The following is an 18,758-nucleotide window of genomic DNA, read 5'->3' as shown; positions in this document are numbered from 1 at the left end:
GCTCGGCTCCTGCAGTTTGCAAGCTTGCGTAAACACAGATAAAATGTTTGCGCCTCTTTTTTCCTGGTTATTATTGCTTGTAAATATAAATAAATAAATAAATAATAAAATAATAATAATAAATAGTCATAATAAATAAATAATAAAATAAAAAAAATATTGCTTTTTAGATCTCTTTTTTAACTCTCATAAACCTAAGTGGGTCCTAATAGAGGCTCATCTGAAAAAGTGGCTCCCCGAGCTAAGACGTTTGGGAACCACCACTGTAAGGGAACAAGCGACAAAACGGAAAAACCATGTTGCAAGCAAGCGAGCATCAGCACACTTTCTGTCTCCAAAGCCCTTTGGGTGGCATTCAAATGGTCATGCTTTCTTTGTCATGTTGCTATCATGTCATGTTGCTATCAGGAAGGCTTTTTCCAACCCTCCAGTCCTATGAACTGTTTGCCACCCACCTCTTGCACAGTGAAAACATACAGACCCGAGCCAGAAACACATGTAGACATAAGTTGTTCAGAGGCAATGGAGGGGGCTGTAAAAATAATGCTCAGGGAAAAGCAGAAAACACATAGACATTATAAAAAGCCTTACTCTAACTCAGCAACTGTTACCCTGCAGATGCCTGATCTTGTCTGATCTCAGAAGCTAAGCAGGGTCAGGCCTGGTTAGTACTTGGATGGGAGACCGCCTGGGAATACTGGGTGCTGTAGGCTTCTACCATAGTCTTTCGAAACTGAAGGTTGCCAACCATCTCCCTGTACTGGACACTATCTCCCGATCTTGTCTGATCTTGGAAGCTAAGCAGGGTCAGGCCTGGTTAGTACTTGGATGGGAGACCACCTGGGAATACTGGGTGCTGTAGGCTTATACCATAGTCTTTCGAGACTGAAGGTTGCCAACCATCTCCCTATACTGAACACTATCTCCCGATCTTGTCTGATCTTGGAAGCTAAGCAGGGTCAGGCATGGTTAGTACTTGGATGGGAGACTGCCTGGGAATACTGGGTGCTGTAGGCTTCTACCATAGTCTTTCGAGACTGAAGGTTGCCAACCATCTCCCTATACTGAACACTATCTCCCGATCTTGTCTGATCTTGGAAGCTAAGCAGGGTCAGGCCTGGTTAGTACTTGAATGGGAGACACCTGGGAATACTGAGTGCTGTAGGCTTCTACCATAGTCTTTCGAGATTGAAGGTTGCCAACCACCACTCTAACTCAGCCCACAGCATGCATCTGGTGATCGCAACTGGCAGGTGCGGGCCAGCGTGGGCTCCAACAGTCTCTGACAGGCCAGAGGCTCATTGGAGACTGGAGACTGGGGGACCCTGAGAGCTGCAAATGGCCCCTAGACTGGGCCTGAAGTCTATTGTTGGACTTTTCAAGCTTCCTGATTCCAGTTGATATTAACCCCATTTTGACAGAAGGGAGGGGGGAATTCCTTACAGCAGCCCAGAACTCAAGAGCTTAAAGTTACCCTGAACTGAAGAGTAGATGGCAAGAAAATTGTTTTTTAGGGTCACACCATGAAAATCAACTTATCTTCCTGGGAAATACTGAACAGAAACAAAAGGATGGCCAGAAAATTCTGGGATGACTTCAAGATTCAAATCCAGGTTCTCAACTCATAATAATCCTTTATTTGGGGGGGCGGGCACATGGGATTTCTAATCAAGTGTTCAACGAGAATGGAATCCACTCAATTACAATTAAGTAATCCGGTGTAATCCCGGACACGCTCGTCTCCGGTGTATTCTTTTCACAAGCCTCCCAGCGCAGACGCCAGATGGGAAGACGGTAATTATTTGGTGATACAAATTCAATTGAGACCGGGAGGAGTGAACCTTCATCTCTATTTGCTCGTTAGCCTTCCGCCGTCCAGTTCAGAAACAAACAGGGAGCTGATGGAAGGTATGGGTGGTTTAACGCAGGTCTTGCGCATCACCAATAGAAAAGATGGCTGATCTGAAAACTGTAGCCATGGAATGGAACTTTTGTGTGAACTCTATTTGCGTTTTAGCTGGATGGAAGCCAGGCAGGCCAATGGCGGAAGCTTTAACTTTTTACAAATATTGAACAATCGGGTGTAGTGATAGTCTTCAGGAATCAATGACACTCCCATGGCTACCTCCCATAGCCAAGCCACACCCCTGATCACCAAAGAAGGGTGTCCACTCCCCAATCCCAACCATGGGGATCATGGTTTTCTTTCTTTCTTTCTTTCCTTCCTTCCTTCCTTCCTTCCCTGCTTGCTCTCTATCTCCTGTGCTCCTTCTTTCCCCAGTTGGCTCCTTATTTCCAATTTTGTCTGATCTTAGAAGCTAAGCAGGGTCAGGCCTGGTTTGTACTTGGATGGGAGACCGCCTGGGAATACCAGGTGCTGTAGGCTTATACCATAAGACTTTCAAGACTGAAGGTTGCCAACCATGATGTGATAGCAGAATCTTCTCCTGGCTGGCTTCCCTTCCATCTCTCCAACCCAGGAGGCAGAATAGACGAAGAGCCAGAATACTCCTGCGATGATGTCATAGCCCCTGCAATGATGTCACAGCTCCACCTCTGCTGGAGAAGCTGAGTTGCTAGTCTGTAGGGCTCCTTCGCCTCTACAAAGCTGTTGGAAAAGCTGTTTTCTTGAAGGTCTTCCAACTCCACATCAGAGTTAGAAAGTATTGTAAAGAGAAATTATCACTTTACTTGTTTATCCTTTTTAAAAAAACAAACAACTGGTGAGAATTGTTTTTAAAAGCACCAAATACATTATCAATGTACAATCTAGCCACCTTGAGTGCCCTTAGTGCTGTAGAAAGGCCAGAAATTCATAAAAAAAAAAAAATCTATAAATACTAAACATTTTTAAAAACTATCAGTTACAAAGAATCTGGAAGGCTTGCCAAATGCAAACATTTTTAGCTTCTTAAAAACCACGAACGGGGGAGCTGTACGGGCCTCTTTGTGATACACCACAGCGAGGTCACCACCAAGAAGGCCCCAACTCTCATACACGCCAGCCAAATCTCTGTCAATGCTCTCAGATCTGTTTGGTTGGTACAAAAGGGCTGCCAGGTTTTTGGCTCACAACAGAGGACGGGAGATGTCACATGAGTTGGTGGCTCATGCTATATGCTGTTGACATGAATGGACTTGTGACCAATTATTTGCAAAAAAAAATGGAAGCTGCCAAGACCCAAATTTTAGTCTCCAGTACAAACATAATAGTAGGATACGAAATCTCCCCCCCTCCCCCATTTTTTTGGCCAGGATCCCTGAACCAATTCAACAACTGCTCGGGCTACATGTCAGGTTCAAGCCCCAGCATGTCCAGGAAAGACTTGGGAAAGAGTCCCCACTTCAGATGTGGGGGACTGTTTCCCAGCCTTATCTAGACATGCTGGGGATTGAGCTTGACATGCAGCCTGAGCAGTTGTTGAATTGGTTCAGGGACGCTGGCCAAAAAAAATGGGGGAGATGTTACCAGGGAGTGTCAAGAAAAATACAGAGCTGGACAAACAGCCTGACTCTGTAGGCAGCAGGTTCCTAATCTATGAACCTATGTACATATTTAGCACAGAAGCCCACTTTGCCTCAGCTCCTTGGTTTCCCAGAATCTAGTCTACACTGCTATTCTCTGGTCACAAGCTTTGCACCACCAGATTTTTACAAAGGCAGGCATGAAGCCTGGCCGGGGGGGGGGGGAAGGACCCCACATCGCTTCTGTGTTTTATGGGCCGTATATAAGAAGCATGAGAGGAAATAGGGACAAATCTTGGAACGGTGAGTAATCCGCCCTCCGCGCTGGGCATCCAAGGACACCAATCAAATTGCATCTGTCTCTTCTCCATCAAAGCAGACAAGATTCAATCGCAGAAACCACTCAACCGTCACTGAGAGAGAAGGCACGTGAATGTCGGTTTTGTGCGCCGCTTCGGTGGATTCTTAGCGCCTTGTTCGGGTTAAATATTGACCCCTGCTTGGGCAAAGTGGTGGTTCTCTTATTCTTTCGCGGGGAAGAGCAACTGCTCCTAACAATCCCACCACACAATACCTCCAAGTGGTGGCTGTTTCCTTTGTGTTTGTTAGATCAGAAAGTCGCCAGATCACTAATGGGCACGGACCGGCAGCATCTCTCCAGTCCTGAGCCGGACCATTGATGGGCACTGACTGGCAGCAGATCTCCAGGGTTTCACTTTCCCAGGCCTCCCTAAAGGATCTGAACGTGGGACATTCTGCACACAATGCATGTGCTGTATCACTAAGCTACTAATACCCTGCACATGCCCAATCTTGTCTGATCTCAGAAGCTAAGCAGAGTCAGGCCTGGTTAGTACTTGGATGGGAGACTGCCTGGGAACACCGGGTGCTGTAGGCTTATACCATAGTCTTTCCAGACTGAAGGTTGCCAACCAACCATCACTAAGCTACAATCCCATCACCATCACTATTCCCATCACTATTTTTGGCAGAGAACTCTCTCCTTATTTCCTTGTGCTGCGAGGCATAGCTAAGGGCATCTCGCACCAGGGGCACACAAATTTTTCGGAACCCCCCACACACCCTCCCAGGCCTCAGAAGAAGGAAGACTCAGAAAGGCACTTAAGATTTTCTGCAAAAGCCGAAGTACTTTTCGGAGGCCTTCTGAGGACCAGGAAAACCGTGAGCCTCAGAACACCTCTCAAATGCACCTAGAAGGCACTTGACACTCCCTCAGGCATGGTACCTGGGGACCTGTACCCCCCTGTCCCCCCTTTACTATACTAGTGGTTGCAAAAACTGCTTCAAGAAGTTTTTGGCCACCAAAAAGCAGGACACATACAAAATCATTGTCATAAATAATTGCCACAGTTTCTAACCGAAGGCCGCCAAAAAGCCTATCCGGCAGGAGAGTGTCGCGTTGCCCCATTTCAAACAACCATTTAATTCTTCCAGGCAAAAATGCGGCACACTGTTTTCCTGCTAGGACAGAACCCAAATCAATACTGCATTGTCTCCACTGGAGTTTGCCGTTTTCTTTTTGACAACAGGACAGAAAGAAGAGAGAGACAGTGCATTAGCACCAGGGCACTCAAAATGCATCCGTCACTTGTTTATCCCTCTTCGCAACGTCCCTTCGAGGCCTCTCCCTCCCCATCCGCTCGGCTATGAAGTCACAGCCCTTTTCCACATCTTCCCTTCATTGTGGTGTTAGAACAAAGAGGCCATTAAGGAGTCCTCCGGACAGTTCTCCTGCCCAGCTCCCCCACCCATTGCTCCCAAGAACTTGAATAATGATGCATTTGATAACTGGGCAAAGAGACACCCTACAGAGTGGCAGCCTCTTCGATTTAACGGGAAGAGCAACTGTCCCCCCTCACCCCAACATGGAGTCTCCTCCCTCCTTCTGCTCTTAGCATTAGACTTGTATTGTGTCTTGTTTTGTTTTTGGCTAACCATAGGTAAGTCAAACCATAGCTAGCAAACTTGACTCTAACCATTGTTGCAAACCGTTTAGAGCTAACCATGGTTCAGATATGAAGGTTGTCGTTATATGATATGGCTGTTGTCGTTGTCTCTTCTATACAGTTGGCCCACTTTATCCATGGATTTGGCACCCACGGGTGCCAACCATGCTGGAGAGACTCACATTACCTCCTGGACACAACCAGAAGCACTTTGTCCGAGGTCCTCTCAGGGCCCCACCGTGGATACCAGTATCTGCAGGGGGGGGGGTCCAGGAAAGGATCTCCCCCAGATACCAAGGGCCAACTATATATTTTGCTTTTTGCAGACAGGGAACCATTTACTGATTTATTTTGCTATGTAAACCGCTTTGTGAACTGCTCCTGTTGAAAAGTGGTATATAAATGCTCTCAATAAATGGCACCCCCTCACCTCTTGCGCCTCCCCATCCTGCCACCTCTTGCCCCCCCGTCCCACCATCACCCCCGACCAGCAATCTAAAATAAACGACTCAATGAGAAACACAGCTTACTTCACGGAATCGTGCATCGTTTTGCACACATGGAGAAGGGCATTCAGGATGACGGGGTCCTTGGTGGATTCCTGCTGGTGCCTAAACATATTTTGAGGGAGAGGGAAGAGAAATGTATTATATATCCTACAATTACATTTTCACTTCATTCCATGACCAAAGCTTAGGGTGGGTGACATCACAAGCAAGGACAAAACTAAGATCAAGACGTCAACTACGAAATTGCAATTTTGTCTTTTATTTATGCATTAAATAATAACAAGTATTCAGGCAGAAATACCTTGACCAGCAGTCTCAAGTGGTACAGCCCAGACAGAAGCCGACTGTGCCACTTACTGTTTGTAAGAACATACTGGATCAGGCCATAGGCCCATCTAGTCTAACTTTCTGTATCTCGCAGCGGCCCACCAAATGCCCCAGGGAGCACACCAGATAACAAGAGACCTCATCCTGGTGCCCTCCCTTGCATCTGGCATTCTGACATAGCCCATTTCTAAAATCAGGAGGTGGCACATACGCATCATGGCTTGTAACCCATAATGGATTTTCCCTCCAGAAACTTGTCCAATCCCCTTTTAAAGGCTTCCAGGCCAGACGCCGTCACCACATCCTGTGGCAAGGAGTTCCACACACCAACCACACGCCGAGTAAAGAAATATTTTCTTTGGTCTGTCCTAACCCTCCCAACACTCAATTTTAGTGGATGTCCCCTGGTTCTGGTGTTATGTGAGAGTGTAAAGAGCATCTCCTTATCCACTCCGTCCATCCCCTGCATAATTTTGTATGTCTCAATCATGTCCCTCCTCAGGCGCCTCTTTTCTCGGCCTAAGTGAACTCGGCCTAAGTGTTGGAAACAAAATCGCACCTGGGGGACGACAACGAGGACACCACAGAATTATTGCTAATATAGCTAATTGCTAATATAGCCACCACAATTTGGCGCTCTTTGTGCAGAGTGCCTCGGGTTCTCACAAGGGTCTACGGGCCACCCGAGAGTATCCTGCTCGCCTAATCTCTGAATGATCAGAGAGATCTACAGCACTCCAATTTCCAGCTGCGCAAACGGAGCCCTGTTTCTCCACACAGCACCTTCTGCTTGCCTAGAGGCAATGGTGGCAGCATTTAGCGGGGTAATTAATGACTCTTTCCATCTAAACTGATTACGCTCCCCTGCTGTGCGGAGGTCTTGTCACACAAAAAACAAAATAAGCATTCAGCTGAAGCGCTCTTTGATTATCGGGCATTGAAAGCTCCATACTCTTCATTTGCCGCACAGCAAAGGTGTGCAAATGCAAGAAGAACCAAGGCACATGGGCACCGCACCTGATCTTGAGGAACCAAGTCTGACACTGTCATCATGAGCCAATCGCTTGTCTTTGAACAAGATCATCTTGGCACCATCTTCACAAAAATGGCCTCAACGGATATAAGCAAGTGAGCCTTATGATAACCCCATCAGGTCAATTTCACTCTCCCCATATAGCACTGGAAGCCAAAAGGCAAGCAGGAATTATTCTCCCCATACTGCAGATGGGGAAGATTGAGGCCAGATGGGGAAGACTGAAAGGGAGTCACTTGAAGTTCACCTAGTCCAGAAGTGTCAAATTCATTTCAGGTAGTGGGTCAAATAAGCATTCACGGTACCGGCTAAGGGCCGGAAGTGACATCATTAAGCAGGAATTGATGTCATTTAGCAGATGATGACCAGAAATAAGGACTCTGTTCTCACACAGAAGCTCACGAGCTGCAAATGACCAAAGAGAAAATAAGCAAATATTGTTGAATTTCAAGATATGAGAGAGCCCAATTATCACACTGGGAGAGCCCAGTTATAATGGGGGCCAGATAAATTGCTTCTCAGGGCCACATCCAGCCCTCAGGCCTTATGTTTGAAACCCCTGACCTAGTCCACTCATGGCCATGGTGAGAGTCAAACCAGAGAGGACCCGATTTGCAGCTCAGTCTCTGGAGCCGACACAAGACTCCGTTTCCACAGCACTAGAAAGACACGAGTCTGTTCACATGCTCCATACAGAGCCCTGGGCTATGATGACAGCCCCATTCTAAGAGGTGCCTGTAGACAGATGAATCGGACTTGCACGGGTTAACAAGCCTGGCTGGCCAGCCCCAACCAAAGGTGGGGGGGACCCCAGTAAAAAGAAACTGCAATGAGGTCAGCTGGCCTGAGACTGCAAACAAGACAAGATCTCAGCTGGAGATCACTAGAGATGTTGAATGAAGATGAGGCAAAGAGAATCCAGCCTTTCTGCTATGATGGACACCTTCTAAGCAAAAAATCTTGGAGAGCTGCAGGCCCCCAAAAGACTAACAAATAAGTCCAGGGCACTTGGAAGATTGTTTTGCGCTATTTCAAGTCTGGCCGGTCCCCAAGGAGAAGAAATGGACCGAGTGAAATCCTGATCCCATCATGCCCTCAGTTTTGTTGCTCCCCAAGCAGTACTGTGTGAAAGAGATCAAGAGAAAGATGATGAAACTAAAAGCTCAGATCAAGGCCAGAGAGTGTCGGGAGAGGAATGGAAGCCCGAAAAGCAAGACAGGGGACGGCAATGGAGAGGAAAGGAACATTCCGGAATCTCAAGTCCTTTTCTAACCCTTTTCATGCTGCTCTTGCAAAAATGTGCATGTCACAAGCCTAGCTTTTTATGTACAGGCATTTAAACTGGTGGCAGAGTAGTGGTTCAGGGACTAAGCTACCAGTCAGAACCCTTCCCCTCCCAGTTCAAATCTTGCCACTTGTCCTGAACTTCCCAGGTAGCCTTTAGTTAAGCAGCCTTCTCTCAGCCTCAGTCTTCCCCATCTGCAAAAGGGGACTAACACTACTTAACCTTGCAGCAGTAGTTTCTCAAACGTTTTTGATTAGCGGCTCCCTTGGCCTACTGGGACATTAACCACAGATCCCCATGTGGGCTACAATCCTATACATTGGATAGGGTGACAGGGTTTCTCGTGAGGATCCTGTGGTTCCCCTGGCTGGTTTCTGCGGCTTCCCAAAGAGCCACAGCTCACAGTTTGGGAACCACTGCCTTACGGGGTTGTTTGTAAGGGAAACAGCAAGATAGAACTACCCTGCGGAGTGCTCTACACACTCTCGGAACAAACACTGCATGCTTTTATTTGCACCTCCGTGCCATCCAGGACTCAGTGCATCTATAGTGCCCCTGTAAGAGAGCGTCATCACCCATCAGTCCCGTCCATCATTTGCACCACCGTACAAAAAAAAAAAACAAGCCATAACACTCTGCTTTCCCTAATGGATTGAGGGAGTCAAGTGCGCCTCTCATTAGCATTCCGGCTGATTGCTTTCTTAATTGTCGCCAGTTAACATCTCCAGCTAAAAATAAGCCGCGGCTTTTCAGCCCAGGCAACGCAAACCTTCCGTCCCGAAAAAGGAAATTAAAGGCTGAAAAGCGAGCAGGCCTTCTGCACTGAAAAAGGGAGCAGTTTGATCTCATGCTTTCATTTTTAAATTACGGAAGTGCCAACTCATCCCCTGCCACAGCAGAGCGCTTGCAACATGTCCACGTACTTTTACCTTGGCATCGTAGTTGCCAACCGCACAGGAGAGGGACATACGGCACGTCACCACAAGGCATACAAGCTCAGAGAACCAACAGTCCTCCTTGACCGGTCAGGGGCTACTGGGCAGCGCCAGCGACGAACTGCTGAAGAGTTCAGATGCCTTGGGCACCACGCCTTACTCTTCAATCCCAGTTGTAACTCAAAGTACTCGAAAACTGTTGCCTGTGCGTCCCCCCTGCCCTCCATCCTCTTTTGCTTCCACAGTCATTCCCCTTGCATTGCATCAGAATCTCCACTGCAAGCTCCTTGGGGCAGGGGATCTACCGTTTCACTCTATGTGAAGTGCCACCTACACTGATACTTCTTCTTCAATGACGAGGATGATGATATACTTCTGATTGCTGGCAGTACAAAATATCCCCACTTTGATGGCTATAATAAGCAGAAATGGCAAAATACCCATTGAGTACGGTCCAAAGTTGAAGTATTGCTAGTGTACACCCAAATGAACAATGCGCAGCACATATAACTCAGGCACCTGTAGACAAAGTGAGCAAGCCAGGCAGAGCCCTGGGACTCTGGGCAGTGACTGATGTTTTTGCTTATGTTGTGTTGTCTTTGTACATTCCTGTCTTGTTCTGTTCTTTCTCTGTATTTTATGCCAATAAAGGTGTTACTGAACTGAACTAGACAAAGTGAGCAGATCCTCCACAGCTATTGGTTTATCAAGATTTGCAGCATGTACACAACCAGGGCACAGAGCCTAGTGTTTCCGAGTGACCTCTCGACACCTGTTTGCTTGTGCTCCGCTCACTGCTGGACGCCATCCAGCCTGCCTCATGGCACAATGCATTTAGACAGACCAAAACTTCCCCTAACGCATTTCACATTTCATCATCAAGATATTTATATAAACAAAACAATAGGGAGGGCAAGGCTTGTACATTTGCGTTCCAGCCCGATCCGTCCTCGGTGTGGCACCAGTGACTTTTCCAAAGGCCAAGTGGATGGTAGACCAATCTCATATGTCCACCTTAACTGCCTTCCAATAGCTGCGCCTACGTCCTCCAGGGTGCACTTAACCAGAAGGCTTGATACTTACTTAATAAAAGCCTCCATGATGCCCTTACAGACTTCGACTCTCACACTCTCCTTCTGGAACATATCCAAGAATGGCAAGAATTTCTCCTAGGGGAGTCAAACGGGTACACTAAGTCAGTCATTGGTCAATCTAGCCCAGTGATTTTCAACCTTTTCCATCTCAGGCCACACTGAGAAGGGGCTAACATTTTCGGCACACCCCATCAGTGTCTGAACAACTGACAAGGCTCACCACACTGCCAGCCAGGGGCCCACATCCTCCGACGGCCCTAATTAATAAACGACCCTCCCCCAAACTCCCGTGGCATATCTGTGAACCATTCTCAGCTCTCTAAGGCTGTGAACATAAGAACAGCCCCACTGGATCAGGCCAGAGGCCCATCTAGTCCAGCTTCCTGTATCTCACAGCGGCCCACCAAATGCCCCAGGGAGCACACTCTCTAAGGTCTCAAGCAGCCCTTCTACTTAACTGGAGTCTCAAGTAGGGGCACTAAAATTCAGCCCCTACCCAAAACGTATCCCATCTAAACATCCTCAGATTCTTCTGGAGTGAAGAAGAAGGTGCCATCTTCTCCAAAAGAAGATGGCAAGGCAGATGAACTTAGGCTTCTGGAGTGGTGACGAGCAGAAGACTTACCAAGGAAAAGAGAATGGAGAAGTCATGGAAGTAGGTGATGACTTTTTGAATGATTGACTGAAGCTAAGAAAAAAAAGATGGGGGGAGGGGAGAAGACAGAGCGAGTTAGGAAGTTTTTGCCATAACTTCAGCACTGCCTGCCTTTTATTTAAGCTCACTACTGCTTATCCTTTCCTTGCTCACAGACTTTGGAAATATTTACCCTGCAACCTGGGCAAAGAGGTGCTTTTAAAAAGTGGTGCTCCTCTTGTATTTAGCAGGGGAAGAGTCACTCTCTCTCTTCCCCTCCTGCACAGCATCTTCTCACTGGTACATCTACTGCGTATTTTTAAGAACGCGAGCCCTTTCGGGACAGGGAGCCATAGAGCCATTTGAATTAGGTGAAGCATCCCTAATTCAAAATGCTCCAAAATCCAAAGCTTTTTGAGCACCAAAAAATGATGCTATGCATATAAGGTGTATATGAAATGAATTCCGGGTTTAGACTTAGGTCCCAACCTCCAAGATATCTCAATATGTAAATGCAAATGTTCCAAAAGCCAAAAAAAAAAAAAAACCCAAACACTTCTGGACCCAAGTATTTCAGTCCATGGATGCTCAGCCTGTATTTTATTTTCTCTGTAGACCAGCCTGTGAACTTTTGTTGTTGGAAAGCAGGACATAAAGACTTCTAATATTTCAAGGTCATCAACAGGTATCTACTCACTACTTTTCATATCTCTGGGATAAACCCATCCACTTGTTCTACCCGACCTCTATTTACATTTTACAACTTGTATGCAATGTGTAATTTATTTGAATCAAAAGCTATTCATAATTCTCACCATCAACTGTAAGTTTAACTCTGAGCAAAACACTCTTTGAGCTGAATTCCAAGGCTGCAATCCTTTCCCAAGAGTGTTGGCAACCTTCAGTCTCGAAAGACTCTGGTATCGCGCTCTGAATGGTGGTTCTGGAACAGCGTCTAGTGTGGCTGAAAAGGCCGATTCGGGAGTGACAATCCCTTCCACACTGGGAGCAAGTGCAGGCTGTCCCTGGTCTGTCTCCCTGGCTATGGGCCTTCCTTCTTTGCCTCTTAGCCTCAGACTGTTGGCAAAGTGTCTCTTCAAACTGGGAAAGGCCATGCTGCACAGCCTGCCTCCAAGCAGGCCACTCAGAGGCCAAGGTTTCCCACCTGTTGAGATCCACTCCTAAGCCCCAAGAGTCCCTAGAGTAAGCCCCACTGAACACAATGGGACCTACTTCCGAGTACATGCACAGAGAATCGTGCTCCGAGTCCCACAGAAATCAATTCATAGTCACAATGAACTTGTCACGGCCATCTCAAAGCCGCTTAGCCTTTGGGCAGGAGGTCTGGTGGGCAGGAGGTCTGGTGGGCAGGAGGTCTGGTCTAGAGGGTAGAGCCTCCGTCTGCCTGAAGATAACGTCCACAAGGTTGCCGGTTCGAGGCCACCGGCACCGTGCGACCTTGAAGCAGCTGACAAGCTGAAGCCGAGCTATTCCATCTGCTCTGAGCGTGGGAGGATGGAGGCCAGAATGTGAAGCCAGATCGGAATGAAACACCTGAGTGTAGTGGTTCTTGAAAGAAAGAACGTTCTTTCAATTGTAAAAATCCCTATTTAATAAGGGATTTAAATAAAGCCTGCCTATGTAAACCGCCTTCAATAAAGTCTTGAATAAAGACCAAGAAAGGCAGTATATAAATACCTGTTGTTATTATTATTATTATTATTATTATTAGCCAGGTTTCCCTGCCGTCGGGCACAACCCTCTGGGCACTTTTAGCCACGCACGCCTTCCTTTTACCTGTGGGTAGGCCTCCTCGAACGCACGATCCGGGGTCATGTGCTTGATGACGTCTGCGAGAACCGTATTGACCTCCCGCTTCTGCAGGGTGCAAAGGCAGCGTCACAAAGGAGCACTGGTCAGAAACTCAACATCTCAAAGTCATTCAAAGCAAGGACAGGAGCATTATAAAGCTAAGAGGCCGAGAACCTCATTCTTACACACCTGGAAGCAAAGTGTTGTTGAGCTTTGGGAAACTTGCAAATTATTTTTATTTGACTTTCTTAAAGAGTTGATACTAACTTGAGCTTTATTCATAAAAATGGTTAGCAGCCTTCAGTCTCAAAAGACTATGGTGGAAGCCTACAGCACCCGGTATTCCCTGGCGGTCTCCCATCCAAGTACTAACCAGGCCTGACCCTGCTTAGCTTCCGAGATCAGACGAGATCAGGCATGGAAAGACTATGGTATAAGCCTACAGCACCCGGTATTCCCAGGCGGTCTCCCATCCAAGTACTAACCAGGCCTGACCCTGCTTAGCTTCTGAGATCAGACAAGATCAGGCATCTGCAGGGTAACAGTTGCTGCATTCATAAAAAAAAGCCACAATCAAGACCTGGCAAACACTGAACTTCCTTACTCAGAGATCAAGGGCACCCAATAATAATAAGGGTCATTTATGATTCAAAATCACATATTCTTCCCCATCCTTGCCCTGCATTGCCTCCTCTCCTCCTCTCCTCCTCTCCTGCATTGCCTCCTCTCCCGGCCTGTCTCTCTTGTTGTTCTTTTAAAGATTGCAAGAGTTCAGAACAGTGACTGGACTTTTCCAGGTCAACCACCATGTACACTTGCAGCCTTTTGTGGTTTGGGATCCAGGTTCATCTCTCCCTGTATAGATCTGCTCTCCCTGTTGGTTCTGGAGGTGTGGTTGGCGACAGGGCCTTCTCTGTTGTGGCTCCTGGTTTCTGAAATGCCCTTCTGGTGGAAAGGAGGGCGGCTCCCTCTTTGTTGATGCTTCAGAGGGAGACCTACAGCACAAGCCTATGCATGTCTACTCAAAGGTAAGTCCCATAGGGTTTAATGCAACTTACTTCTGGGTAAGTGGACTTAGGATTGCAGCCCTAGTCTTTCTCTGGGCTTCTTTTTTAAATTTTAATCATTTCTAAGAGAAGAACAAAAAGAGTTTAAACCTTCACATACCGTGAAATGTCTGCAGGTATACTCCACCCAGATTTCAGCGCAGTTGATATAATCCTACAAACAAATGTGTTGAAGCTATATTGAGAGCAGCTTAACACTTGGCAAATATAGCCCATACAGACTTTATTTGAAATTCCACCCCACCACCCGCTACCGGTGGCCTGAAGGCTAAAATCAGAGCCACAGAGATATAACCGCCAGCTTTCCATGTACTTAACTCAACAGTTCATGTGCCTGAAGTGAGTTCTCTCACGGGGCAGTGCGAGGGGGCATGGGATCAAAATACTGCGGGAGGGCAACAAAACTGGTGCTTCCCATCCATAAGCTATGGGGAAAAAAGTTCTAGCACAGAGCAGCCACTCAATTCTAGTCAGGTCTACTCAGATGTAAGAGTAGACCTGCCTCTGTTCAACAGGGCCTACTCCCGGGTGAGCATACAGGATTGCAGTCTGAGAACGAAAGTCGTTTCATGCACATTGATGTACTCCTTACAACCAACCCCAGTAAATATTACCCCCATATTGCAGATGGGAAAGTTGAGGCTGAGACGAACGGCATACTGAACACACCTTGCAGATTCATTGGGGGGGGGGCAAGATCTGAAATGAGAAGGTCCTTGGGCAGCAGCTCAGGCTCTCAACCACTACTCTACACCAACTCTCCAATGAAGAATTATATTGTACTCAACCGCCTTGAATGCTCCGACTATTCAAAGGGAATGGCAGGATATAAATTACTTAATACATTTATAGTTGCAGTATGACACTAAGCTCCCTTCTACCACATACGCACCTGTGGGTTCTTTAGCTTTGCGATCACCTTCCAGGCTTCATTTAAAATCTGAAGTCGATCAGCTTCTGGAGGGTCAGCCAAGGCCAAATTCCGGCCCAGGGAGCGAAACAGAAGATGCTAGAAAATATCAGATTAACAAACCATTAAACTACATCCACTGATGAATTTTCACACAGTTAAAAATGTTAACAATCTTGTAAGAAAATTTAACATGCTGCTGTTTCTCAAATCACAATGAGCTGTACGCGAAAGAAGCCAGTCACAGCCAAATTCCATTGAAATGAATGGAACTTAAGTGAGCCGTGATTAACTTGTTCCATTGACTTCAATGGTGCTTAGTGACCACTGCTGCAATGGTGACCACAGAACGCTATCTTGTACGCTATCTTGACTTCCGTGATGAAAGAAAGGTGAGATTAAGTTAACTATAGGAAAATACATTTCAATTTTATTTTTGTAAAAATCCACTGCTTCATTAATCAGAGGCACTTGTAATGTTTAGGGGATCGCAGTTTTTAATTGATCTGCTATATGTGACAGGTCTATAGTAAACACAGGGCAGATCTCCTCAGCTATCAATTAGTAAAACAGAGCCAGGCATTGGAAAAAAGAGGTGGGAAGAAGGGAAAGAAAGAGCATTTCAAAGATTTGGGATCTTTTGGGGGTGTTAAGTCAAGAACATCACAATTCACACTGAGCAGGGAAAAATATACATCTCCACAAAGTGTCTCGGCAACTACAAAAAAGGACGATGACTAAGAAGCAAAGTGGCTGGAAACAGGTCAGCTTACCTTGGGGAAGCCCGATTCATCACATTCCTTAATCATGCCAATAAAATCCATCGCCCTGGCAGCAATGAACTCTGCTCGGAAGGCCGACATCACGGAATTCAGGAGCAAGGCGCTAGAAAAAAGGTGAGCCAGATCAGTGCAAGGGGCCCAATAACCAAGCCAAGAACCAATTTTATTGTTTGGCATTAGTGTGAACTCAAAAGAGGTAGGTTCCTAAAGGATGGGAACCACTGATCTAGCACAAAACCTCTCCAGGTTGTCAGATGGGAGTTCCCAAACCTCACCCGGAGATGCCAGGGATGGAACCTTGCTAAGGCAGCCTCTGAAAGCGTCATAGTACTTACTTCTGACCCAGTTTCTTGCATCTTTCCATCATCTCAGTCAGCAGAGGCTGCAAAAGTAAATTCATGGAGAACAAAAAAACCAGTTACAATCAATAAATAAAGCTTCCCCAGAGATGACCCATGTTACGCAGTTCCCATAATGCAGGGGTTCCCAAAGTGTGCATCATGGGATCTCCCCAGTGGACTTGTTCCCCTGGGCACCCCCCACCTTGGCTCACACAAAATCTCACAAGACGTGGGCGCCACCATCTTGGATCTTGCAAGATTTTGAGAAATCCAAGATGGCAATCCAAGAAGTGGCTGAGAGGGCACTGTGGCCCAGGTAAGCGTGGAAACCACTGCCACAATGTATAGCTTGGGCCTGAGCTCATGTAGAAGACAATAGTTGGCAACCTTCAGTCTCGAAAGACTATGGTATAAGCCTACAGCACCCGTTATTCCCATGAGGTCTCCCATCCAAGTACTAACCAGGTCTGACCCTGCTTAGCTTCCAAGATCAGACAAGATCGGGCATGGAAAGACTATGGTATAAGCCTATAGCACCTGGTATTCCCAGGCGGTCTCCCATCCAAGTACTAACCAGGCCTGACCCTGCTTAGCTTCCCAGATCAGATGAGATCAGGCATGGAAAGACTATGGTATAAGCCTACAGCACCTGGTATTCCCAGGCGGTCTCCCATCCAAGTACTAACCAGGCCTGACCCTGCTTAGCTTCCGAGATCAGACGAGATCGGGCATGGAAAGACTATGGTATAAGCCTACAGCACCTGGTATTCCCAGGCGGTCTCCCATCCAAGTACTAACCAGTCCTGACCTTGCTTAGCTTCCAAGATCAGACAAGATCGGGCATGTGCAGGGTAATACTTTCAAAGTAATTGCAGAGGGTTCTTGTTTGCGCTCAAATGAGAACCAAGGGTTAAAATCTAGATACACACCCTTAAGTAGGACAGAACCTTTGGCACTCCTCATCCACCATGTCTCCAGTACCACAACCACAAAATGCTATTTAAAAAGCTATACCTAGTTTCAAAAAAAAAAAAATCAGATTTTTTTTTTTTTGGCTCCCACCAAGGAAGTGAGTCAATAATCATCCCTGGGCACACGATGTTAGCTGTGCAGTTAATTCAGAATGACCTTCTGATCTCTTCCAGCCCATGGTTTCTAGGTCATCTGTTTGAGCGATCTCCTTTAATGACCCTACTCTCCTGAAAAGGCACAGGCACTTGATTAAACCTGGACTGTGGCATTTTTCATCCAAAACATGACTATTTTAAGGCAAACTTCCCAGGTCTTCAAGTCGTGTCTGCAAAAAGATACGTCTGTGAAATAACAAGGTCAGTTGCCTCTGGGAAGAAAGAAGAAAGGGAAAAAAGCATTGGCTCTTCAGTGAGAAGGAGCTGGTCTTTCAATGCTTTGCACTCCTGCGCCACCAACACAATGCTCAGCGCACGCCAAAAATGGATCTACACCGGTTTGCAACACTAGGGGCAGGAGACAGAGATGGCAAGAGGAGAAAAATTCTAAAAATAACCTTGGGCTTCTGACCCCAGAGAGGGCTCAAAGGTTGGTTGCCAAAACTCTACATGAGCTGTTGAGGTACACTTTGGGGTGCAACCACTCCAGCTTCCACAATTTCCCTTCCAGCATTGAGAAGGAATCTTAACCAAGAGTTCTGTACATACATAGGAGGGATGAAGCCTACATAAGAACCCTACTGGATGGGCCCAAGGCCCATCTAGTCCAGCATCCTGTCTCCCCACAGTGACCCACTGCCTCCGAGAACCCTACAAGCAGGAGATAAAGCCATGCCCTTTTCTGCTGCTCCCCTGCAACTGGGCTGATGCCTCTGAATCTGGAGGCAGTGCAGAGCCATAAACAGCGCTGGGATTTGGGCCACTCCCCTTCTGAAGCCATCACATCTCAGGACAGCCAATCCCAGAGGTTCAAATTATGAGCTGCGCCAAGCAGTTGACTGGAGCCCTCTTTGTCAAAAACACATAGATCGAGGTTCGAGATTCTCCAGTTCTGGATTCCCAGTACCAAGCAGGAAGCTGATGCAGATGGCCTACAAGGCCCTCTCTAACTTTATGGTATCTGCTGACTGGAAAAGGTTCCTGCCTGTGGAACTACAGGCTACTTGCCTTCCCTCATCTATGGACCCCTCTCAAAAAGAGCAGCTACAGCTTTTCTTCTTGCCAGCAGTTAGCACAACTCTTAATACCAGATCAGGCTTACCCAAGAGAGCACAAGGGCATCTTCAAGGCAGAGAAGCAATGCACTGCCCCAGCACCCAGGTCAGTGACATCATGGTGTCACATGACATCATGGTGTCACTTTCGTGTTCTTCCTGGAGGAGGGAGTTGCACTACACCGCTACACCAGCGCCTCCTCCATAACTAGGGCAGAGCATGGGGGCAGTCACGCACCCCCACTTTGCATGGTGCCTGGGGCAGGTGCCCCTCAGGCTCCACCCTAGTTACAACTCTGTGCCAAATTGTTTCTCCTTTAGCCTCTACCCATCCATCCAACCATCCACTAGAACCAAAAGGGCAACCCCTTCCAAACACCAAAGGGAAAGATTTCCAGGTACCAGCTCCCATTCA

General features: G+C 47.0%; 1 protein-coding gene and 3 pseudogenes across 1 annotated transcript in view; 1 reads left to right on the top strand and 3 right to left on the bottom strand.

Annotated features, from left to right (window-relative positions):
- VPS35L (VPS35 endosomal protein sorting factor like) overlaps window positions 1–18,758 on the bottom strand; it is a 65,099-nt gene that overhangs the window by 22,956 nt on the left and 23,385 nt on the right. The window contains exons 15-22 of the mRNA XM_066640399.1: window positions 16,156–16,202; window positions 15,812–15,923; window positions 15,021–15,137; window positions 14,229–14,282; window positions 13,047–13,127; window positions 11,241–11,303; window positions 10,605–10,690; window positions 5,963–6,043 (exon numbers count right to left, since the gene is read on the bottom strand). Coding sequence (XP_066496496.1) covers window positions 5,963–6,043; window positions 10,605–10,690; window positions 11,241–11,303; window positions 13,047–13,127; window positions 14,229–14,282; window positions 15,021–15,137; window positions 15,812–15,923; window positions 16,156–16,202 — 641 coding nt within the window. The remainder of the gene's footprint in view (window positions 1–5,962; window positions 6,044–10,604; window positions 10,691–11,240; window positions 11,304–13,046; window positions 13,128–14,228; window positions 14,283–15,020; window positions 15,138–15,811; window positions 15,924–16,155; window positions 16,203–18,758) is intronic.
- On the top strand, window positions 597–713 carry LOC136634126 (5S ribosomal RNA; annotated as a pseudogene).
- On the bottom strand, window positions 13,498–13,617 carry LOC136633730 (5S ribosomal RNA; annotated as a pseudogene).
- LOC136633908 (5S ribosomal RNA) lies at window positions 16,799–16,913 on the bottom strand (annotated as a pseudogene).

Source organism: Tiliqua scincoides, chromosome 13 (assembly GCF_035046505.1).
Source record: "Tiliqua scincoides isolate rTilSci1 chromosome 13, rTilSci1.hap2, whole genome shotgun sequence".
In the NCBI taxonomy this organism is placed as follows: Eukaryota; Metazoa; Chordata; class Lepidosauria; order Squamata; family Scincidae; genus Tiliqua; species Tiliqua scincoides.
Note: the sequence above shows the minus strand (reverse complement) of the source record. Positions and strands in the feature narration are given on the sequence as shown.